The sequence below is a fragment of the Salarias fasciatus genome, chromosome 14 (genome assembly GCF_902148845.1).
Source record: "Salarias fasciatus chromosome 14, fSalaFa1.1, whole genome shotgun sequence".
In the NCBI taxonomy this organism is placed as follows: Eukaryota; Metazoa; Chordata; class Actinopteri; order Blenniiformes; family Blenniidae; genus Salarias; species Salarias fasciatus.
Genome location: NC_043758.1, coordinates 3,705,477 through 3,730,480, shown reverse-complemented (window position 1 = coordinate 3,730,480; position 25,004 = coordinate 3,705,477). Strand labels below are relative to the sequence as shown.

The 25,004-nt window shown below is 46.0% G+C and overlaps 2 protein-coding genes across 3 annotated transcripts; one reads left to right on the top strand and one right to left on the bottom strand.

The window, feature by feature from the left end:
* Positions 1-1,269: 1,269 nt before the first annotated feature.
* On the bottom strand, positions 1,270-13,179 carry LOC115400394 (serine/threonine-protein kinase TAO1-like). 2 transcript variants are annotated; one of them, XM_030108240.1, is made up of 20 exons: positions 12,811-13,179; positions 9,565-9,813; positions 9,369-9,440; positions 9,169-9,270; positions 9,048-9,093; positions 8,869-8,965; positions 8,647-8,760; positions 8,478-8,569; positions 8,216-8,309; positions 8,042-8,123; positions 7,786-7,953; positions 7,485-7,685; positions 7,215-7,343; positions 6,530-6,766; positions 6,195-6,323; positions 5,873-6,076; positions 5,523-5,762; positions 5,132-5,353; positions 4,810-4,992; positions 1,270-4,689 (listed from the first exon to the last, which is right to left on the bottom strand). In XM_030108240.1, exons 2-20 carry the CDS (start codon positions 9,694-9,696, stop codon positions 4,135-4,137), a joined length of 3,099 nt encoding a protein of 1,032 aa, XP_029964100.1. In that variant the 5' UTR covers positions 9,697-9,813; positions 12,811-13,179; the 3' UTR covers positions 1,270-4,134. The 2 variants fall into 2 exon arrangements, with proteins under 2 accessions (XP_029964100.1, XP_029964101.1); XM_030108241.1 differs by having other exon boundaries at positions 5,141-5,353; positions 12,811-13,178.
* Positions 13,180-14,919: 1,740 nt separating this feature from the next.
* On the top strand, positions 14,920-24,472 carry LOC115400396 (pre-rRNA-processing protein TSR1 homolog). Its single transcript, XM_030108242.1, has 15 exons — positions 14,920-15,047; positions 17,390-17,493; positions 17,577-17,805; positions 17,928-18,062; positions 18,166-18,620; positions 19,411-19,555; positions 20,014-20,201; positions 22,250-22,470; positions 22,553-22,712; positions 22,796-22,906; positions 22,993-23,125; positions 23,290-23,406; positions 23,588-23,728; positions 23,807-23,881; positions 24,220-24,472. Exons 1-15 carry the CDS (start codon positions 14,930-14,932, stop codon positions 24,396-24,398), a joined length of 2,511 nt encoding a protein of 836 aa, XP_029964102.1. The 5' UTR covers positions 14,920-14,929; the 3' UTR covers positions 24,399-24,472.
* Positions 24,473-25,004: the final 532 nt, after the last annotated feature.

The window sequence follows — 25,004 nt, the reverse complement described above, 5'->3', positions numbered from 1 at the left end:
ACAGCACATCAACTGTAAGTGGAGTTAAGCTCAAAATGCTCACCACCAGATCCAACCAACCTGCGCGCGAGAAGGTTTAAAGGGACTGAGCTTCCGGTGTGACGTGACTATATAGACTCATGTCAGCCACCGGGAGGTCACATGTGACTTTGTTGTCATTTAATTCTCGACCTGCGTATGCGAAAGGATGATCATTCAGTGCTTTATGCACCGCCTGGCAGTCAGTAGGGATGAAATGGAAGTGCAGTTTGCATGTTCACATGATGGAAAAGGAGTCTGAACCTATTAAGCCCGACACCTCAAGTTCTATTTCATAGGCGGTCAGTAGGGATTCATAGAACCGTAGTTACATTCGTAACTCTCGTTCTTATGCACTGTTGTCAGCAAGGCCGTCAGTTTGTTTTGAAAAAGGGGGGAGGGGACCTACAACTGTGTGTGTGTGTGTGTGTGGACATACATGAAATACAAGGACTCATCTGTGCCGTTGGTTCAACCTGAATCACCCAACATCCCAGCTTCACAACCCTGAATCTAGACACAACACTTCCAGATGTTTTACTCATGTTTTATACACACAGGACTGAGGGCTGAATCCTTGGTCTGACCAATAGCTATCAGGTATATGATGTATGTGGGGATCGCACAAAGAGGAGACAAACACAGGAATAGAGTCGAGTGGGGTTTGTTATCCACACACACACCCCTGACAAACCGCTTCCGCCCTTTTAACCCCCACCATCAGTGTGTCATACCTCCCCACGTGACTAAATCCCGCCCCTTCTAATGTGAGGCAAAATCCTCTCCCAGCAGACACCACAAGTACATATATTTACCAAAGTACTCTGTAATTATGCTGATGACCTCCTGTTATTTACAGTATGTCTAACCCAGCTGCCTCCCTCCCTGTAGTTCTAGGTATTCGACAAATTTGGGCTGTACTCAGGCTATAAACTTAACCTCCACAAAAGTGAGCGTCTTCCTATTAATTCTCTGGCTAAAAATATTCCACCATCCTTTTTCCCTTTCAAATATGCTACAGATGGTTTTAAATATTTGGGGGTGCATATTACAGATTCGATTAATTGTCTTTTCTGCAAAAATTTCACGCCCCTCTTAGAGAGGTGTAAGTTAGACTTTGATAGACGGTCTGGTCTCCCACTATGCAATCCTGTACTGGTTTTAGTTATTGGTAAAGTATCTCCAATACCTGTCAGATTAGCTGGCTGCCCCTCTTCAGTCTTTAAAACAATAAAAGGAGTGACACAAAAGTATTTATACTAAAATTACTTTATTACAGCTGATTTCTGTTCAATATCCCTCTGCCAACACAATGGTAAATACAATACAAACAATAGAGCAAATTTGATCCTATTCTTTATTCTTTCATCCATCTCTTTACACAATGTAAATCCACTTTTAGTACTTTACCATCTTCTCTTTAGCATCTTCATAATCTCTCTATATAACATGTTCCACCATCTATACATTTTAATACAGGTTATGAGTTGTAGTGGTAATGTGCCAAACAATACTGACATCTTCAAAGAAATGCAACATTTTCTCATCATTTGCCCACCGTCCCCGCCATGTTTTTCTGTTATTTGTATTTTTTTCCTCCTTCCTCCTCTTTGGCCACTCCACCAGAACTCATTTGATTAGAAGTTTCATACATTTCTTGTGGTCAGCCCGATGACAGGTGAGTAAAACCATCTGGGCGGCTTGGCAACTCCGGTATGGCACAGTGTTTGACCATAGAAAGGATTTCCTGTTGCCCGTTCTGCTTCTGTGTCCCACATGCATTCAGTCAGTAGGACACAAATCTGACGTGGAAAACAAAAGTTATTAAAACAGAAAATAAAATCTAGCTTGGTGGAGATTCGCTATGACCGACAACAAGAACCAGATTCCCTCAACGAGAACAGAACGTAGAAAAGTTAAAAATCGTCATTCATGTGAGGTCCGAGTGGCCCGGCTTTCATGTGGCGTTTGACTTCCTCACAGAATCCAAAAATGATAAATACGCTGTCATCTTCTTAACCAAATATGAATAAATCAGAAAAATATACTCTGATGTGTTACAGTAGCTTGAAGTAATCAGTTGGCATTAAAAAAAAAATAGTGGAAACAAAACAAACTTACTTTGATAAAATGTTTACCTTCGAAGCAGGATACTCACTCTCTCTCTCGCACACACACACACACACTCACACAGGGGAATTAAATTCCTGCCTAGATGATAAAAAAAAAAAAAAAAAAAAAAAAAATCCCAGCATTGATTTTTGTGTCCTCGGAAGTGATGGAATTGGCTCTGAACCAGAGGAATGAGAAGAAAGGTGTGAGTTCTGCTGAGGCGACGCTTCAGGATGGCTAATCCTACAGTGGCGTTCAGAGGAGATGACAGCGAGACACACACCTCAAACAACCTGTTCACACACACACACTCTGCTTGTGTCAGTGTGTAGTTAAGGAATTTGCTTGTAGACTGTATTTCCTGAAAGTGAAGGTGTAAAGAACTTTTCTCTTCCATAAAAAAATACACATGTAACATTCAACTCCACGGTCTGAGAGCGCATGTCGTGATCTCTGGAGGATTCTCCTGAAAGGCCTCGGAATTCTCTGGATGGAAAGTCTCCGTCAAGTCTTTGAGAAGTGAAACTTTTTTCTTTCCTTTTCTTTTTTTTACATCAACCACAAGCTGGAGAGCAGGGAGAAGTTAAACATGACTGGGAGAGGAACTGCTGGAGGTCTCAGAGGAATAAGCAAGTGCTTCGTGCCACAATTTGTCTGATTTGGCTGTTTTGGTTTTCTTTTTGCACGGACTCATTTTCTGTGCCTCGTTCAGTCACTCCTGTTACGATGAGATGGTTGAATTTTTTTGAAGAGTAGCACCTTTTTAAATGTTTCTCGTTGCTGATCTGGAAAAAAGCATTTTGAATCTGTGTGTGTGTGTGTGTGTGTGTGTGTTTCTTACACCGAGTAGTGCCGAGCCTGCTGTCATGGTCATGACAATTAGCTTACATTACTTGCCTGCACAGAACCAACTCTCCTGCAGCGTTCTGCTTTCAAAACGCCATCCTTTGCATATCGCTCGGAAACCAAACCCCTACTTGGGAGATCGCTGTTGAAATAATAAAATCACAGCAGTCAAGTTCGACTCCTCCACTAAACCACATCCGTACCGATGAAACATTCATCCAAGAGGTGCTTCGTGAAGTCAGATATTCTTTTTACACACGTTTCGCTGAATAAAGTGCTTTGAAAAAGGCAGCAGTTTGAAAAAAAGGCACTAATAAAAGAAAGAGATTGAATATAGGATTGTTTTTAAAGGCCAATAAGTCTATTTATCTTCGAGTACCGCCTAAAGACATCAAGTCAGCGATATGTACACGCAAGTACATAAATCAACGTTTTTAAGACTCAAACAAGCTTCACTTCATACGTTGTGGCTATGATCTCTCTCTATTTGACACAGGATGCTGGAGCCAAGTCCAGCTGATCGGAGAACGACGATGAGGAGAGAATGACGAAGGTTTGACCTCGTGAGTTAAAAAGGCACTGAAGTTGTGTTGTAGCTTACTCCTAAAACTGGTAACATTTATTTGGCTCTGGATTTGTTCTGTCTTGTTTTGGTTGATGACCAGGAAATAAGGTGAAATAAAAAAGAGGCTTCTAATTGATCAGAATGACCATTACAGCAGGCTGGATTCACCACAGCCCAGCGTCTTCTGGAGGAGGGGGGGGGGGTCCTGAATAACTCACTCTACTGTGATTCTTTGACTCCACATTTAGTTCATACACATTAAAGGCTTTTTTTAAAACAGTGTTTCATGTGCAAAATGAGAGCAATGGCTGTGAAGAGTACGAACGTGTTTTACATCGAGAGCGCCGTGAATAAAAACTAAACGAAACAAAAGGGAGTAACATTTTGACACTCGAACTGCTTACGTAACGCAACTAAGGGTCTGCATGTGTGCCGATAAACTGCCGTGAGGACGGGCTGTGCCTTTCCCAGCCCTTTTGACCTGAGCAACATTTACTTTATCACACATCCATGTCTGTACAGGGAAGGGGGGGGGGATGCTGGGGTAGTGTCACAGAGCGAGGCAGAGCGGCGGCGCCGGCATCGCCGGGGCTCTATGTGTAGGAGAGGTGTGACCCGTTGGAAATCTGAGACGTGACGCTGGTGCTCCTGCTCATGCCCTGCTCGCTGCGGCCTCCCGGGGGTGTCCTGCCCATGGCCTGGGGGCTGTTCTGCATCCCCGCGCCGCCGCGGGAGGCCAGGGCGGCGGCCGACGGGTGGCCCCACGGCGACGGGGCCCCTCCCCCCTGCACGCCCGGCCCCCAGCCTTGCTGCATGGCTGCTCCTCCCGGGCTGGAGTGATAGTGGTGATGGCCGCCCTGGGGACCGGGCCCTCCGCTGCTGCCGCCGCCGCCGACGCCCCAGTGCAGCGAGCCCCCGTGCAGCGAGCTCCCGGGCGGGTGCTGCTGCAGGTGGTGGCTCCAGCCTCCGGGGGCGCCGGGGAAGCTCTTGTTGAGGCCCTCGGGGGAGATGTTCGATAGCACCATGTTGCTGAAGCCCAGGCGCATGCTCTCCGAGTCAAAGGCCTCCACCTCTCGGGCCTGGCGTTCCAGGAGGCTCCGGATTCGTTCCATGCGTTCGTTCTGCAGGGACAGCAGCTCTTCCTCGATCTACAGAATAAAGGAAAAACAAAAGGGATTATGGGAGAGGCAGGGGATTAAGCTTAGAATAAGAGAAAGTTCTCCACTTCACACTGAACCAGCAGAAGGAATGTTCAGCGGAGGCTGCACCTTCTGCTCCAGCAGGGCCCTGCGGATGGACACCCTCTGCTCCAGGTCCTTGCTCTCTCGCTCATGCTGGGAGTCGGTCTGCATCTTGATCTTGCTCTGGTAGGCGTTGAGCAGCTCCAGCTCCTGCTGAAGCTGCATTCGCAGGCTTTGGCACTGAGACTCCTGAGTCTCGTCCAGACGCAGCTGAGAAAGAGAGACGATCAGTATCAGGATCCAGGGAGGAAATGCAACACGACCGACTTCGGCGGTTGGTAAATATAATACTGGCTTCGCGCTTAAATCGTATTTCTTCGCAATTAGGATCAGAAATGTTTGGCATTACCAGACTCACCGCCTGGGTGGAAAGCATCTCATTGATGGAGTGGTCATACTGCTCTGCCAAGATGGCGAGTTTGCGGTGCTGCTCCTGCTTCAGCCGCTTCAGAACAGCCTTGTGCTCCGACTTGGGCGTGGTCTCCAGCAGGTGGTTCCTCAGGGCTTTATACTGCCGGGTCTGGATCTTACACGTGTCCTGGAACTGCTTCTTGATCTGCAGCTCTTTGGACTGTGTGGTGGAGAACAGACATCGCGTCAAGCAGGCTTCTTCAGAGATGGACTTTCAATTCTCTACTGAGGGTTTCTTCTTCAGGTTGAACTGTCATTTTGTAATCTCAAAGAGCTTTCCACTGTACACACACACACACACACACCCACACACCCACACACAGTCCCACCTTGAGGCTCTTGGGCTGCTGGCGGACCTCCATCACATGCTTGCGCCTGAGCTCCCTCTCCCTCCTCTTGTTGTACTCCTGCTGGTTGGTCAGCTCCGTCTGGTGCTGCAGACGGGTCAGCTCGGCCCGGGTCTTCTGGATGGTGCTGAGCTGGCGGAACTCCAGCTCCTGCATGGACTCGTGGTGCCGCAGAAGCATGGCGCGCTCCAGGTCCTTCTGGGTTTGACGCTTGTTTAGCTCCTGCTCGCACAGAGAAGAGTTAGTGCATAATGAGGTAATTACAGCTGGTTAAATGACCCTTTCTGTGTTAAACCACTGAGGCTGAGCGGTCAGGAAGAGCGAGGACTGACCTCTCGTACTAGGTCCTGCTCAATGTTGTGACGAGCGATTAGAATCCTCCGTTTGAACCGGCGGCACTCCAGCTCCAGGTACTGCCTCTGTCTGCGCTGCAGGTTGGCCTCCTCCTCTGCTTGGAAGTGCTGGAAGTTCTCCTTCTGCTTGGACAGCCACTCTTGCTTCTCTTTCTTTGGGGTTGACTGGTTTTCATTCAGCTCCTGAACAGAAAAGAAATGATCGCACGTCACTACGCAAGCTAAAGTCACCCCGCTGACTCGCGTCTGCCAGTTCAGTTCAGATAAGCAGGAATTGGCACTTGGAAAGTAGGACTCGTACCTCTTTGAGCTGCTCCTTGCGAAGCTTGTATTCCCGTTTCTGGGACTCCAAGAAGCTGTTCAGCTCTTTTTTCTGCTGACTCTGGATGTGCTGCTGGAACTTCTTCTCATCATTGCTGAAAGTTTTCGCCTGATCGAGAAACACATCGCCACCGTCATGCTTATGGAATAAGTGTTTGAAAAGACAAGAAGTTGCATTAAAACTTTCTACAGATTTCTACACTGCAGTGTGATGTTCCTCAATATAAAGCATGACTGAATTAAAACGCCGATGTTTGCTGTTGCGGCGTTATGGAACAGTGAGCAGTAATTGTTTTGTGCGGGCTGTCAACATACGTCTTTCTCCATGGACGCCTGGTGCTTCTTGACGAGTTTCTCCATCTCCTGGGTGAAGCTGTTCCTCTGGTTCTCCAGCTCCTTGTCCAGACGGAGTCTGTGCTCGTCCATCTCAGCCTTCAGCTTGTTCTCCAGAGCCATCAGCTGTTTCTGGTGCTGCCGCCTCATCCGCTTGTAGCCCAGGATCTGCTCCCGTAGCTCCGAGTCCTGCTCGTGCTCTTTAATCTGGCGAGTGAGCTGGCAAACCACAAAGATTTATTTCACACCGGCTGCACACAAGTTTTTTTTTTGGAAAAGATAACCAATTTTTAGGCAACTCTGTAACTTGATGAATATTTGATAATGTAAAAAAAAATTTTCAGATTTTATAGGAAAAATAATTTAATCATCTGAGCGAAAAGGTATCACAAAAACTTTTTAACAACTCCATGAAATAGGAAAACATTTTAATTTTTTTTTTTGCTTAAATGTTCCAAAATAGTTGTCCAGAAAGTTGTTTTCACATCCCTCCTGCTCTCCCTTTATCAAAGTCAAATGTCTGGTACTTCATGGTCAAAATAAATCCTGATTCAATAGAAACGTGTATGAAATGTGCACATTTGGTGCTTTTAGCTCCTGAAAATTGTAAATCAGATCTGGAATGCAGTTTTCCTCTGGTCGACCGATATGTCAGCAGTATTCGTACCACTGAAGCTGTGCGTATGGTGGCGAAGTGTTCGCGGTTCCGTTTGGGCCGTGGAGCGTGTGCGGGAGTGGGCTGTGGCTCAGGTGGCCGGTTGTTTGGCTCAGACTCCACGTGACCCGTCTCCTCCTCCTAAAAGACACACGGTTAGACGTCAGCAGCAGATCGTACAGTAAGTGGAGGAGGGACACACAAGCTTCTCTTGCTGGACTCAAAGGAAATTCAAATAATATTGAAACTCTACTCCAGAATGCTGCTGATTGAGCGTCTTACTGGCTTGAGATGTATGACGGAGCTGTTGGACATCACCGTGTGGTCTCCCTCTATGTCCACCTCGCTCTTGTCATCGCCAGCATCTGTTAGACTATTGACAGAGCTGCTCTGGGAACTGGCACTGATTGACATACTGGGGATGGACTGATTGCTCCCCACACTGTTCACCGTCCCCGTCCTGCCCACGTTGTGATCTGCCTCCTAAAAATAACACACACAGCAGACAGCAACACCGTTTTACAACACACAGCGAGACGGACAGGGGCAGGGGGAATGGTGAAAAACAAGCCACACAACAGACCTCCTCTTCATCTTGTGCCTCGGTCGTCGGGCCATTGTGAGCTTCCTGAAACAAGATCTTCTTCATCTTACGATACTGCAGATTGTCCAGCTCCCTCACTGCATCTTTAGTCCGATTTATCAGGTCGATTAGAACAGATTCCGGCCGCTCACGTTGGACAAACGCATGCTGGAGGAGAAGCACAGAAATTTCCTTAAGCATTACATTTCGGGAATCTGACCAAGCTGTGACACTCCACTAGAAAAGAAAACTTTACCTTTAAGAGCTCTTCAGAGGTGGGGCGATCTTGGGGCATTTTCTGAAGGCAAGAATCAACAAAGTTTCGAAAATAATCCGTCCTGGAGACGACAGATGAAAGAGCTTTTCAATTAACTCTGAACGAAAAACAAAAAGCAAACGTTGGGTCTTTTGAGTGGAACTGTGCCCTCACCATTCACTGGACTGAAGCGTGGGGCTCTCGTTCTGTGCTATGTGGTATAAGGCACTCATTGCATTCATGTTGAACAGTGGAGGTTTCCTCTCGGCTATAAAACAAGACACATGTGGTGTTACAAAATAGAAATACTGAAGGGCCGAATGAGCAAAGGCAATGCAGGTTCACGGAGGTTTATAGAAGTATGCAAAACATTATGTGGGTGGAAGAAATACAACCAGTGTCAGGTTGACTGAAGCCAGGTGAAATAAAAACCAACCTAATTCAATGCAGGTGATTCCCAACGACCAAATGTCCACCTTCCCATCGTACTGACCCTCATCCATGGCTAAAATGACTTCTGGGGCCATCCTGAAAAGAGAAACACGTGTAAGTCGTGACACACCGAGAAGAGCGCAGCGCGTTGTACGTAAGTGTTTGTGACGTACCAATATGGAGTCCCAACAAAGGAGTTTGCAGGACAGGCAATGGACGCAGAGCCAAAATCTGCCAGTTTCACCTGCCCTGGCTCCGTCAGCAAGACGTTTCCGGCCTTGATATCTCTGTCAGACAGGTAAGAGGGGATGATTACAGCGCCACGCAGAGGAGCGAACGCCTGAGGGCAACGCAGCTCGGCCAGCTGCATGCTGCTCAGCAACTGAAATACTCACCGGTGAATCATGTTGTGGGAGTGAAGATAAGCCAGGCCTTGAAGAGCACCATGGGTAATTGCAGCGATTTCAACTTCTTGCAGAGGTTTTTTGTGAACTGGGGGAGATGCAGCAAGATTGATGTCAAGTTAAACATGAGGGATTAACTTGCAAGAAGTTTGAAGTTTTTAATAACTCACCTTCTAACAAATCTGAAGCGGAACCAAGACAATACTCCATTACAAGCTGCAAGGAAACAAAGAGACGTTTGTGTTATTTTGCACTTTATCAGTAAATAAATTACCATCATGTGGGACTTACCCAGGCGGTGTGCTCTCGCAGGTAACATCCTTTGTACTCTATGCTGTTTGGATGTTGTATTCGCTGCAGGAATTTGACCTCTTTGATTATGTCTTGCCATTTCTGTGAAAACAGGGAGAATCAGAAAGACTGCAGACACAAGGAAAACAACATTCAGAGTCTGTCCACACGGCATATGTCAGTGAAAGCTATCGACATACCTCAGTGGACTGCTTCCCACTGTAAGACATCTTCTTGATGGCAACCACCTCATTTGTCCGTGCATCCTGTGCCTGAATGATAAAAACATTGGTCATGATCTTCCTTACTTTATTCTTTTTTTCTTACTAATTTAGGACATCCAAAAGATGCAACTTTTACATCATAAGTCTGAATCCTGTGTTGTCAAATACTCACAAAATATACAGCACCAAAGCTGCCATGTCCGATCTCACGTAGATCTGTGAAGAGCTTCTCCGGGTCCTCCTTGAAGAAGAGCTCCGCAATTTCGGGGTCCTTCAGGCTCCCCGCCCGATTGCTGTTGGGCATAATGGGGAGATGGGGGCGATGCCGCTGCCGCCAGGAACTATCTGGGTCTGCGACAGCGACGTGGAAGCCCCCACTGACGGCTCATCTGCAGGACAGTGGTTTCATATGTGGCCAGAGCTGGAAGACAAAAGAAAAACAAATCAGTCATCTGTCCACAGAACTCCTATCAGAAATAGAAGATCAGGATGTTTTTTATTAGATGTCGGTACCGAGGAATTGCTATGCATGCATAATAAGTGAGGAAGTTTCTTCAGTGCAACCACAGTTTAATCCTGAGATGAACAGCGATGTCAAGTGCCAACAGCCAGTCGGAAATCCTGAGGAAACGACAGATAAAGCCTCCTGTTTCCATAGTAACGGCAGCCAGAGTTAATGAAATCGGTGGGCCGTGTCCTGACAACCTCTCATCTCACACCTTCAGTTTCTGGTATGCAGACAGATGTGAGGAGGATACAAAGCCAAAGCCAGGTAACAACAAGCTGCTCTGCTGAGTGAACGAAGGCCAGACCGAGACAAAGCATTCCTGTGATAGGACTACTCGCTAAACCTGAATCTGCTCGGGTAAACAGGCACATGCAAACACTCTCCATATCACCTTTCTTTCAAGTGATTAAAGCGCAAGACAACCACAGTCAAACAAGTGATTCAGATCACAATTATCACAAAAATATACCTCAATAATCCTAATTCTGTGCTTATTATGTGCAAAAAAATAACTGATGAAAGGAAACAGCAGCACGGATGCTACAATAATATCTATACCTGACCTTGAAACAGTTAATGTGGTTCTGTAAATTCTGAAACAGTGAAAAATCTGCAGTAGTGTGTAGATTAACTGAACCTTCAAAGGTCAGGGAATAGTATGAAGAACACGTGTGTCTACTTTAGCATTTATTTGCTTGTTGTCTTTTTTTTTTTTTTTTTACAAACTTTTCAGAAGAGGCAAGAATTCAAGCGCCCACCTCCACTGTCAACATTTTATTATTGGACCTTTTTTTTTTTTTTTTTTTTTTTTTTGCAGCTTCACTGTGGTAACAGTAGCATATATAATAAAAAATAGGTAACTAAAGCATTTACTGAGTCCATGTGGCTCAGATGATTACTCGCAAAACAGATGCAGAGCTGACGCTCAAGTCATAAGACTTCTCCCAGCCCTGGGAGAATCAGCCCCCAGTTCAGGCAGACATCTTTTGTCTCACAGTATCACTGAACAGCTCACTATTCTACAGAGACACAGCCTCAAGTAAAGGCTCATTACCACGAGGGACTGTGCCTCTTTATTGCCATTGTTCTTCACCACGTTGTCGCTCATGAATGAGCTTTGTTGTCATCCCTCATGACAGCATTTTCAACAGTGAGCACGTGAAGTCAGAAGTGAGTGATGAGAACTGATACCTTCATAAAACACCCTTGCATTCCGAAGCGCGTGCATGCATGCACACACACGCACGTGCATACACACAAGAATGCAGCTAGACAGGACAACAAAGCTGGAAAGTTGGAATTCTCAATGTATGCTCTCACTGCACTGCATTTCCTGTTTGCGCAGCTATAGAGAGACAGGAATAGGCCTTGGTGAGCATTTTGACTGGTGAATTTCTTCCTTATCACAACTCGCATTACTTCATACAAACATTACAACTTCCAATTGAAATCGGCGTTCTGAGATCAACCGTGTGAAGTACAGAAAGTGCCAAGACAAAATACAGCTGTTGAATCAGCATTACCAACACATATCAAAGAATTTTTTTTTGTCATGTTTTAGGAAGTGTTTTTTTTTTTACAAACCGACCTCAAGCACAACAATCGAGTTAGACTGGGCCTGTGTTTCTCTGTGGATACACATCTATCCTACCACTGTTACTCCTGACATGTTTCAGTCTGCGGCAACCCTCCTCACTGCAGTTGCATCACGAGTTGAGTTGGAGTGTGTACATGAAGGTGTCACTTTCGAACTGTTGAAGTCAAACAAATGTAAAGACAAAATACACACACAAGGATGTAAAAACCAATTCCAGCTGTCCAGAAGCTCTTGATGACAAAGAGGTTTTATTTTAATAACACTGTTTTGGGAAATCTGTGGCTCAGTTGGTGAAGTGACTTGTCCAAAGGTTGGCGGTTTGATCAACTATCTCCCCCTACCCACTTATCAAAGGGCCCTTGTGCAAGACACTGTCTCACCCCCAAACACTTCCTCGAATGGGTGACTAACAGTGTAAAGCATTTCGAGACCACAGAGGAGCAGAAAATGCACCATATAAGCGATGCCTATTCATCCATGTATGTTTGAGGTTGACATTTACATGTGTGTTGAGCTCCAATATATTATTGAAAGCAGTTTATCATGCTATAATCAGGTTATTAACATGTTATGGGGAGAATCACAAGTCTACACACCCGAAAAATTACTAATTAAGACAACTTTGTTGATGAAAAGCAACTTATTCTGCAAATGCAGTTTGTGTCAGAGCTGTTGTCCTGAATCACATGATAATGTCCAAATGTGCCTGGCGAGTTCATCAAGAAGGGGGGGCTTTTATATGTCTGTGCCCAGGGGGCAGTTTGTCTCATGGACCACCCATGGTCTATACCGCCATACCTGACATTATAACCAAAAACCTGCAGCAGCGATCCTGTTCAAAGTGATGAAAACTGATCCTAATCCATGCCACTGTGTTACAACCCTGCCTCCATATTACACCGCTGTTCAGATGTCAGTCTATATAACGACTTGGATGTGATTCTAAGCACGTGTGAACTTGGAAAAGTGTTGTGAGTGAGATGTGAGAGTTGTCACTTTCTATCAGCTTAAAGTGTAAAATCCCTCCTGAGCTCTGAAATGTGCGCAGGCAAATCAGAGCTTTCAGGAGCTTCCAGCGGCTAGCCTGAGATGTTAGCTCCACACCAAACTTCATGTTAGCCAAGTTACGTGTCACATCATGAAACTGTCCCAACAATCACGACGACGCATACAAAGCATGGAAAAACCAACAACTACACGAATAAAGTTGAGTTAAACCACCTTAGCTGGAGTCTCCGGTCAGATAATGCTAAGTTAGTTAGCCAACCTGTGTGATGTTTGCTAAGTTAGCTTAGCCATTAGCAGGAGCTCACCCTCCGGTTGACAGGCCGGGCTTCAGGAAGCCGCCGTGTATTTCAACACAGTCTGGGATTATCACGCTATCCCCCCACTTTCATCCCAGGCGCGGCAGCGTCGTGCGTCAAATCCTCGCGGTTCCTGGTGCTGTCAGTCGATTATAACGTGCGCATCGGGTGAATTACTCCAGTTTAAAATCCACACCCTTGGAAGTGAGCGGAGTGCCAGTAGTCCGCTCCAAAGATGGCTGCCGGCCGCTCCGCCGCCGCCTCCCTTCGTGAAAACACGGAGGGGAAAATGTGAGGGAAGTTCAAACGCCTCCAAAACACCCAGGAACCGAGAGGCGGCCGAGTCCGCGTCCGGCCGGGGCGTTCAGCTCCCGTCTTCTTCCTTCTTCCACACAAACAGCAGTTCCGCCCTGCTGCTGTAAACTTTCCCACACCGTTAAAAACAACAACTTGAAGACTGCAGCCAGGAAGAACACGGCTCCCTCTGCACTGTGTGAAATGTGTCTTGTTGAACAAATAACAGTATTGGTCTCCAGACTACTTTTTCATCCTCTTGACGTGGTTTCAGTCTTGACTCAACCTCAGACTCCGTGGTATTGACTACAGTACTGGGAGTTTGCATGTTCTCTCTGTGCATCAATGTGTTTTCACCAGGTCCAGTTTCTTCACACAGTCCAAAATCATGTTTGAGGCTAATTGTTGACATGAGTTGATTTCCCTTCAGTCTAGTGTGGATTTGCCTCGTGATGGACTGTTAAGTGGTAAAGAGTATGGATAGATAATGATAATAACAGCATTAGAAGACACAAAGATAGATAGATGTTTAATGAACTAATACCGGAAAAACATTAGCTACAGTGTAATAAAATATATGAACTACTACATTTAAATAAACCATGATGCAATGGTTATTTCAGTAAAATCTGTATATTGATAAATTTGTATGTAGTGTTTGAATGCATATAAACTTAGTAGGTTTAATTTTCAATATTTCAGTGTTTTTTTTTTCATCATGATACAATTGATCTCTATCTGTGATTATACTGGGTATGCTTGAGTTATTGAAATCTAGTATTTAACCAATTTATACAGTTTTATTACGGACAAATAACACCAATTACATGAAGTATACAAAACAAACCTTTACAAAGGGTGCAGGATGAGAAAATAACAGTAAGACCATCTAGTGTGAAATAAACTGCTTCAGAACTCTAAAAGCAGAGAAATAATTGTGCATTTAGTATAGATAACCCGATTTTCACAATGATTACATGAGTCTGGACAATTAATGATCAAATAAAATAATAAATAAACTCAGAAAATACGACCAATTGCCTATGTCTTTGGACTATATGAGAAAAAGTGAGCATACAGAAAATCCACCCTGATCTGGAAAAACCATGGATTATCTTCAGAAAAATGGCCACCTGAAATCAGACTGGGAATATTCTTGATACAGATGCAAACTCCATGAACTTCCAAAAGCAGAAACAGGAACTGAACATCAAACAACATCCAGGGGGGAAGACACTGAAATCCAATGCATTGCATGTATCATACTGTAATACTTTGGAAAGAAAAACTTTTTCTGAGGAGAAGCTTAGCTCATAACTTCATCATTAATTAAGCATCAAATTAATTAACAAAATTATCAAGTTTCATTTCTGATAGTGGAATATGACTATCACTGTAGCAACAACATCTGTATTAGTGACACATGTCAGAAAGCAGTTTCAGTTGATCAGTCTTTCGTTAGTATTTTTCATTTCATTTTCAAAGCAGTGAACTCAGTTCTGTCTCTTATCCCAGATTCATTCCTCGTGCCCTTTTTCTTCCAGGCAGTTTCCAGAGTAACACTTTCAGGTTGCAGCTTGCTCTTGTGTACAGACGTCTCACTTCTGGTGAACTCCAGCATTTCATAGCTGAAAAACAGTCTGACTCATCAGGGACCGAATAGAAACGGGATTAAATCACATGGGATGACACAAGGGAGCTGCTACTACTTTCCTTCCAAACCAAACATCCTGTACAAAGCTAGTGCGTCTTTTTTAAAGGGAGGAGCTGCGAGGACACGCCCCCGTCGTGACGACAGCGGAAGTAAATCAATCGACTCTCCCACGTGGGGAAGATGGCTGCCGACGGCGAGAAACAACAAGGCCACAGAGCCGGTATTTACAAACAGAAAAACAAAGAGCACAAACATGGAAAGCATCGGACGAAAGGTGAAATCGAGAGAGAAAACAAAGGTGAGGCGTGTTCGTTGCTTAGCGGCGGGTTAAATAGTGCGATTGCAGCTGTCGACCGTGGCCTCTGCAAACACACGTGTTGACTTTTCTGCTTCCCCAGAAGAAGTTCAGGAGGTCTGAGTGCTTGTCAGAAATGTCGCGTCTTATATTTAATTAAACAGGGTTGTGCATATCGTTCACTGATCTGTTTCTGTTCAAGAGAAACCAGTCAGATGTCACGAACAGGCTGCGATCTGATCTGAGTTTCTCTCCATCCAAAATCTCCTGTTTGCGTTTATAATGTTCATTTTTCAAAAAATTGCAAGTCAAAATGCATATGTTATGAATAATCACGCTGGTGAAGCTTGTTGTAAGCAGCACTGTGCAGCTGTACAGTCATAGTAAATGCCACCAGCAAGAATAAATACTGCAACATATGTATAATAAAAGTTAAAGGTGTTTTTTCTTTAATGGAGTGTCTTCACCTACAGTGACATTCCCTTTTATGCATAGATATCTCAGAAAATGGCGTGCTAATCTTATTATGGCAGCAAAGTTGGGAAGCTCTCATCAATTTCCTGTGAACAACATAAAAGCCACCTGTGTCTCTGCTCATTACTGTAAATGTACAATTAGCAAATTCCACGATTTTGTCTGGAGCACGCATTCCTTCATCCAGATTTACAGCAAAATCTGGATAGTTTACTTTGAAATCTTCTATCAAAGGGCTGCTACCTCTTTGTGGCCAGTGAGTTTGTGTGTATACACCTGAAGGAACATAATGACATGACACAACACCCAGGCAGAGGCATGATGAAGTGCAATAATCCCCTTCTCTAATTCATTAGTTGCAAACATGACTAATGAGCCAAAGCCATTTTAGAAAACAGTGCTGGGTGCACATGCTGGAGCTCTGACTGGTCTCAGATTATGTACTCCTGTTTGATTGCTCATTAAATTTAAAGTATGAAAATGTTTTAATGGCAAAGTCTTTTATGGTGGGATGATTGTCACATGCAAACATCTTTAGAAGCAGAGACGTTTAAATAGACCGGTTTAAATAGGCAACAATAATCAGCAAGTGGAATTCAGTGAGTGAGGATTGGCAGTTGATATGTGTTGGAGGTGTAAATAACAGAAAACAATCTGCTTTGATAATCTCTGGTTACAACTACATTATACTTGATTATAAACAATCTGATCCATAGGAGGCCTGTAGCCCGGGCTACACTAATTGGTGTGCCAAACCTCTATTTCTGTTGTGACACTTGAATTGTATGAGCAGACTTTGTTATGAACGGTTTAACATGTTCTCCTGATGGGTGACAAGCTGACTGTGAAACGGAACATGTGAATATCGGGGAAAAAGATGCAGTAATTAATGTATATTAAGTGGAGAATACTGCAGTATGAAAAAACATGTTAAAAATCTCAAATGAAGCGTGTCGATGACACAGTATTTGATAATGGAGACGCTTGAAGAATGTGTGATTATGACGCTGGTTCTCTGTGATATTATTCCAACCTGATTAGTTCAAGCTGTCCTATGCACTACTTTGATTTTTGTACAAATGCTTTAGGATTATTGAAGTGTTTAAGAAATGTGGATTCTAAGAATTTCCCATCAAAGTTATGAGACAACTTGGGCGATCCAGAGTGAAATCTTCAGAAAAACGAGTCTCATGATTTTAAAGTGAAGATAGCTGCTCTGTTGTGAGACTGCAGTGCGCTCTGCAGGTGCTTTTGAAGTGCTTTCAGCTCGCCGCATGTTTTCAAGCAGGCAAGATATTGTAGACATCCGTCATAATTACAATGTGCACCTGTTCACATGCCGACAGCAGATTTCAGTCGTACGTTTCACCTCAGGGATCTCACCTACTTAAACACCACTTCAGTGTAATCCGTTTGCTTGATGTGATGCTGCAACACAAAGCCTCCATTTTCTTGTTAAGAATTCTAATTCGAGCAGCAGGATTTTGGTTTATATTTGAAAATAACTAACTTAATATGTGCATGGCAATAGTTGTTCCATATATTTAGTTTCTGGGAAGAAACCAGAGTGTTTGGAGAAAACTATCGTGCAAATCCAAAAAATGCAAACTCAGCACTATTTTGAACCGTGAATAATGTTGCTGTGAGGCACCAGTGCTGACCACTACGCCACAGTAGAGCCTTAGTCCGAACAATCACAGTTAATGTGTGCAGTTTTCCATTAAATAAATCATACTGTCAGAGCGTCTGTTGCTGTCCGTTTTACATTGTGCAGTAAAGTGTTGAAATCAGCTTGCAGTTTGATGCTCAGTGTGTAAATCTACTCCTCTGTGATGTACAGCAATCAGTGTTTCCGTTGAACTGCTTCACAGGCAGAGTGTCGGTGATAACGCTCACTAAAAAACAGAGGAAGGAGCTGCGGAAGATGGACCGCCGGCACAAAGCAAACCAGCTGCGCAGGAATAAAAAGGACCAGGTGAGTTCTTATTTCTGTTTCTTCGTGGATCCTATTTCTTGGAATCCTCTGCAGAGTTTCAGTCCGTCTGTTTGCGTCGGCAGGTCCTGACGGAGAAGCGACGGCTCGGCAGCAGGGACGGGCCTCCTCACCTGGTGGCCGTGGTGTCCCTGCACGCCGGGGCGGACGCCGGCGCCGTCACCAAACTGCTGCGTGGAGACGGCGCCGGGGGGGTCGTGCACCAGGAGCAGTGCGTCGGTGGAGTCGGCGACAGCTTCGGGCTGATCCTGCCCCGATTCAAACAGAGGTTCATCTTCCTGAGCCTCAGCACAGGTGAGAACAGCTGCTGCTCAGAAACACTGAAGTTGATGTGTGAAAATAATGTCGAAGATATGAAGATACTGGGATTTTACTGTTTGATGTGAAGTTTCTGCACTGGTTTCTGGTTTCTGCAGCTGACATGCACTCCCTGCTGGACGTGGCTAAGATTGCAGACAGCCTGGTGTTTGTGCTGGACTCTGCTGAAGCCTGGGACGCCTACGGGGATTACTGCCTCTCCTGTCTGTTCGCTCAGGGCCTTCCCAGCCACGGTGAGTGTCAGTCCCTCCGCTCATTCAAATGTTGGCCCTTCGTTCCTCTAGAGTGTCGTTTTTTTTTTTACAAGTTCTTGTGTCTCTGCCGAATCCCACGCAGCACTGGTGTGTCAGGGTGTGGCCGACCTTCCTGTGAAAAAGAGGGTTGAGTCCAGGCGAGCTTTGTCAAAGATCACCGAAGTTCGATTCCCGGACGCCCGCCTCTTCCCGCTGGACACCGAGCAAGACGCCACCCTGCTGCTCCGACACCTGGGTGCTCAGAGGCAGAGGAAGCTGGGCTTCCGCTCCAGGCGCTCCCACCTTTTGGCCCAGCAGGTCACGTTTACCCCCAACAGCCCCGCCGAGGGGGCGGCCGGCGGGGCCACGGGCCTGGGCACCCTGCGCGTCTCCGGATACGTCCGTGGCCGTCCGCTGCGGGTCGACAGGCTCGTGCACATCAGCGGGCACGGAGACTTTCAGCTGAGTCAGATTGACGCGCCGCCAGACCCTCTGCCTCTCCACCTGACCCCAGCCAGGCCCGCGAAGCCTGGGAAAGAGGGAGACGTGGACATGATGGTAGGATTTTCATTTTTTTACTCTCCAGTGACTGAACGATGCCCTCCACGTCTGTGTTTAGCAGCATCTATTCAGAGTTTATCACACTGCGAAACCGTTTCCACCAACCACTCAGCTAAAGGGAAGTGTGAAAGATTAAGAAGTCATTTTTGTTTTTTAAGAAAAGCTTTTCATGTGGCTCGAGATCAGAGGAGCATTTTTGTGACTTTTCACCAAATCAGATTTAACTGGAGCCACAAAACATGTTTGACCTTTAAAATGAGGCTGACAGCTTATAAAGTTTCAAATATGATTTAGATTTCGTACAAGAACTTTATCTTATTTTGCATTTCAGGAATTTAAATTCCAATTCACAATGGTAAACATTTTACTGTATTTTCAGCTGTTTTTCTGTCACCTTCTTTTTCAGCAATTTTTGGTCCAACAATGTTGATATTTAAGCTGTTTTAACCATTTTGGCTCTTTTTCTCAGTTTTGTATGCTTTTTTTTTATTTTACCTTTTAGAAATTGTAGTCATTTTTTGTTATTTATTTATTTATTTATTTATTTTGCATTTTCCTCCCATTTTTGTCCCATATTTTTCCCATTTTAGTTGTTGTACTTTTTGCATGAGGGACACAAGTCCTTTTGAGAATTGTTTTGTTGTGAAAATCAAAATTAGAAGAAGCGTTTATCAGGGTGTAATTCAGTGAAAGCTTCAGGGGGAGGGCGAGCCACACGCTGCAGACCCGCGGTCTGGATTGTCCGGTCCTCTGACTGGATGCGCTCGCTGACCCGTGTGCCGTGCAGGACGGGGGTGAGGGCGAGGCTCCTGTGCGGGTGCTCATGAAGGCGGACCCGTCGTGCCGGGAGAGCCTGCAGGCCGAGGCAGAGGTGGACCCCATGGACGGAGAGCAGACCTGGCCGACGGAAACGGAGCTGCTGGAAGCCGAAGGTGCAGAAACAGCAATTTTCAGATGATAATGTGGCTGAAAACAGGGACCATTGTTCTGTGTGAAACACCGCAGAATCGCCTGGTTTCGTGGAGTTGCACCTCTGGATTGGTGTTGTTTTGAAATGAGATTAAAAGTCACAGAGGTCTGAAGGAGCCGTCGTGTGATCAGACACTGCCGTGTTGAAAGAGACTTCACAGAAACATTGACTCATGTCACACTCTGCTACAGCTCTATATAGAGCTGTGGTGTGACGATCACACCATGATTATCAAAAAAGATTCTACAGAAGCAGCTGTGATGCCATCTACTGTTAGTTCCAATGAAAATGATTTCTGAGGCACCTTTCTTTAGTCTAATGAGCTGTTTTTGATCCTTTAGACTTAACCGTAAACAGTCTGACCGGCCGGAGAACCATGAGACTATGAACCTTTATTCAACGCTTGTCTTGTCTTTCCAGAGGCCAGAAAGAACAAGCGCGTGATGAAGGTTCCCAAAGGAACGTCGGACTACCAGGCCACGTGGATCGTTGACGAAGAGGAGGAGAACGGTGACGTGGATGAAGAGAGCAGCGATGATGATGATGATGATGATGGTGACGACATGATGGATGAAGCCATGGATGGAGACGACGAGGAGAACTCTCAGGTACACGTTTAATCTAGTTTTATAACATGAGTCCCGAGTAGCCTGGTGGAAGGGACCAGGGTTTGAATCCCGGCGGCTTTAAAGACATCCAGGAATGTGAGAACGAGTTGCTTGATAACTCATTGTGTTTTGTAAGCTAAATAAATGCCTGCAGGATGACCTTGAACTTTCTCGGTTTCCACTGAGGAGCACTGATAAAGTTTCCTGTGTAGTGGATCAGTTCAGGCTGCGAGCTAATTTTACTCATTACAAAGGCGATTGGGGAGGCGGCGCTGATCACAAACCTCCACTCCACCTGACAGAGAGGCTTTTCTGGCCCACTGATCAGAAACAGCCTCCCAGCCAAGTTCAGCAAAGTGAATGAACTGGCTTCATTAGCTGATTTGAGCACTTTGACAGTCTCGGCACGCTTTTCACATGAAGCCGTTCACTCCTCCACTCACACTCCAGAGCAGCGAGGTTAAGATGGAGGATGAAACCACAAACCTTTGGATTGGCAGAGGACCGCTCTAAAAAAAAAAAAAAACACATCCGTGGTGGGTGGGGTGAGGGGAGTGCTCAGGCAGAACATGGAAACTCCGTTGGGGTTGAACAGGAATGCTGCTGTGATGAGTGATGAACCACCTCACCCCCCTCATATATGACCATCTTAATGTTGCATCACTGACAGGAAGTCACTCAGGGATCACATGACTTTTAGCAGGAGTCCATCCTGCTGTGCCTGGTGTCCTGTTGCGACTGTGATTGGGTCCAGCATGAACACACCTCGAGTTTTAGTTTGCACAGCTGCTCCTGGTTGCCATGGCGACGCCGCGGCGGAGGTCAGACGGTGTAGCGTCACGGAGGGTGAGCAGGAGAGTCCGCCGCGGTGCGCCGGTGCATACGTGACCCGCGGTCGGCGCGCCGTTTGTTTTCTCAGCGTCTGCCTCGGGCCTGCAGTGCCAGGCTGCTCACCACAACAATAGTGTTTGGAGCAGGAGTCCCGAGAGAAGCCCCCCGTCTTCCTGCCCTGTGAACGCCGCTTCCCGTCTGGACGGAGGGAGGGGTCCACCATTTATTTATTTCCATCTGTGCTTGAAAAGAAGTTGGGGAAGCTCTCCTTATGCAACGGGTTCGCTCCGATCGGCGTTGCATTTGATGTGGAGGTCAGCACACAGGAATATGGATTTAGGAAAGGGTAACAATAGGGGAAGGGGTACTTCAAATGATGATGATTATTATTACTGCGGCGAGGATGTCGGAAAGGTTGTGAATCAGCCTCACGCTGAGCTTCCTCTCGTACGTCTGACTTCTCCTCTCATGTGCCAGTGGAGGGATCGCGGTGCGTCTCCTTTCATGATTCACATCAGGAAAGTTGAATTTCTAGATACTCAGATAAGAATCAATATCCTGGATCAAAGATGGTCATGAGCGAGCGCACCCTGAGTTAGATTTAAATTCATGCAAAATCAGGAATCCCTTCATTTGAATTCTGGCAGGTCCTTATCACATCCACACACAGACACAAATACTATTATTCAGTGTACGCGTTTGTTTATTGTGGCTCAGCTGCTTTTGGCTTTTTGTTGGCTATTATACAATTACAGTTTCTATTCTTAGAATGGTTTTTGACTGTGCTTGGGTTCTCAACATGTGCGGCGAATCATTGTTTCTATAAAATACTTCGGCCTCATTTTACAGACTGAATTTGCTCTGTAATAATGAGGCGAAACCTCAGCATGGGACAGTGAAGCGAGCGTTTGAGGTGCCAGTGGAATCATTGTGAAAAAAGCACAGAATTTTTAAAACTACACTTCAGTCATCTTACTTTTGCATTTTGGGGTTTATACAGAATTTTTTTCTGATGTTTTATTCCAAGAATAGCAGTTAAATAAACATTAAAGTATGAATTTGGTGTTTAGAAATCAGGAAGATGTTCAGAATGTCAATAAAAATGATACATTTTGGATTAAGTTGAAAATCTGAATGGAAAAAAGACGTTTTTAGTAAAGGTGCACGTCAAGGAAAATCTTGTTGAAGCAGGGTTGTTCTTCATCTGCTGTGCTCAGGATCCAGGCTCAGGCTGTGCCTCAGACGAAGAGGAGGACGATGAGGAGGAGGAGCAGGAGGAGCTGTGCTCCACAGAGCGAGCCGGAGCGGATCAGCGCTACGACGACCACATGGACGAAGAGGCAGAAGAAGAAGGCCTGAAAGTGTACCGAGAGGCTCGGTCCCACGAGATGTTCCCCGACGAGGTGGACACGCCGCTGGACGTCGCTGCGAGAATCAGGTCGGCCATGTTTTCTCCGCTCGGCTGTCGGTGTCCGGCGTGTTGTCGGCAGCCCGGCCTCACCGTGCGTCTCCGCCTCCAGGTTCCAGCGCTACAGAGGGCTGAAGAGCTTCCGGTCTTCGCCCTGGGACCCCATGGAGAACCTGCCTCTCAACTATTCGCGCATCTTCCAGTTCCAGAGCTACGAACGCACCCGCCGCCGCATCCTGGCTGAGGCTGCGGCCGAGGAGGACGGAGCCATGGTATTGAAACCTCGCCGTCCGCAGCCTCTCCTCTCACAGGGCTTATTGGTCTCCTCACTGGGTTTTCTGCTTCCTGACTCCAGGATGGCTGGTACGTCACCCTGCACGTCGTCGATGTTCCCGTTTCCGTGATGGAGAGCGTCCAGTCGGGCCGGCCTCTGGTGCTGGTGTCTCTCCTGCCACATGAGCAGAAGGTGCCGACATTCAGAAACCCGTGTTTGAACTCGCATTGGAAGCCTCGTTAGACCTGCCTCATTCCTCCGCCTCCTCCTGTGCACAGATGTCAGTGATGCACGTCCTGGTGCACCGACACCCCAGCAACACGGAGCCCATCAAGTCCAAAGAGGAGCTCGTTTTCCACTGCGGCTTTCGGAGGTTTCGTGCTTCTCCCATCTTCTCTCAGCACACGTCAGGTTTGATTTGTCTATTAAAACGTGTTTTCTGCGCCTCGCTGTATCCTCTGGTCCCGGTGCAAAGCTTGATCTTTGTTTAGACGTGCGGTTAATGTGCTGTTCGAGTGAAATCAAGTCATCTGATTTGAATGTCCCACTAATCACTGGACTGTGTTGTCCCTCAGCTGACAAACACAAGATGGAGCGTTTCCTCAGACCCGACGCTCCCACTGTGGTGTCCGTCTACGCCCCCATCACCTTCCCCCCCGCCGGAGTCCTGCTCTTCAAACAGAGGAGCGACGGTACGATGAGAAGTCGTGTTTCTCCTTGAACTAGCTGGATTTAATTAGTGCCCAGCTGGCCTTCGCGCTGAACTTTTGACCATCCATCCCGCTGCCGGTTTAATTGTTTCATTTAATTATCCACTTAAGCTGATTCTCTGCTGGCATTTTGAGCCTGTGTCCCCTGATCGTATCTTTCTAGGCATCCAGGACCTGGTGGCCACCGGCAGCCTGCTCAGCTGCGACCCTCAGCGCGTGGTGCTGAAGAGGATCGTGCTGAGCGGACACCCGTTTAAGATCAACCGGCGCTCGGCGGTGGTCCGCTACATGTTCTTCAACAGGGGTGAGAGGAAGCAGACGCTCGTCACAGACCGGTGAAGTCTGGCTCGACGGCGGCCTTCATGCTGCTTTTCTGTTGCAGATGATATCATGTGGTTCAAACCAGTGGAGCTGCGAACAAAGTGGGGTCGGAGAGGTCACATCAAGGAGGCTTTAGGTGAGGAAACCTGACGAACAGGAAGTAGAGATGTGAAGGAGAAATACTGACGATATAGATAAGGCATTTTATCTGGAAATTACTGAGTGAATAAGTAAAAAAAAAAAAAAATCAGCTTTTCAAAAGGAAATATGTTTTTAAACTTGCACATGAGGTGAAAGTGAGCAGCACTACACTCTTGTGATTCCCAGTACAGATGATCTGAAATGGAATTAACGTAAAATCGTATCGCACTCAAATGTGGAGACACTTTTAGTCGTCTCCTACTTTCAAGGTTTGGTGATTCCTGGGAAGATCGTTGTCCTCTGAAGTGTAACTGCCGTTGTGAATTCTTCCAGGGACACACGGTCACATGAAGTGTGTGTTCGATAACCAGCTGCGTTCTCAAGACACTGTCCTGATGAATCTGTACAAGAGAGTCTACCCCCGCTGGACGTACGACCCCTACGTGCCCCCGACGTTACCCTGGGTGAAGAAAGAGGTCACCGTGGACGTCAGTGACTTGGACATGGAGTGATTTATCGATGTTGTGTCAGTACGATCACATCAGACGTTCGAAGCCTGCAGTGTGTGTGTGTGGAATTAAAACAATTTTCATCCAAAGCTGTTTCACCGCTGCTCTCATTTCAAGCCTTTAACATGCTGCAGAGTTGGTTCTTCCCACTAGATGGCGGCGATAAATAAGAATTAATGAAACTTGTTCACTGTTCTGTAGAGCGGCTCTCCCTCTATTTTTGTTTTTTTTAATGGGGTCAAGATCCGGTATGAGTAACTTCGCTGCTCCACTGCAGAATGTGTAAGGAGTAGTTTGATTAAACAAATCCATGAGCTGCTTCCAAACAACCAGCTAGTCAGCAATGATTTGAACATTAGTCAGGCTTCAGGATCATTACACTGGCAGCTCTGTGAAGCCCTGAACGTCTGACTGGGCGCCTGCAGCTGCCTTCACATGTAAGAACTGGGATAAAATTATTATATAGATAATGTCTGACATTCGAGGAAGTGCAATCGTGGAAAAGGAACACCCAGGCTGGGCTTTTATACATACAAATCCAAAATTGGTCATTAAGATTTGGAGAAATGGCGGCTCTCAGGTTGATCACAGACGTCCCTCAGTGGGATT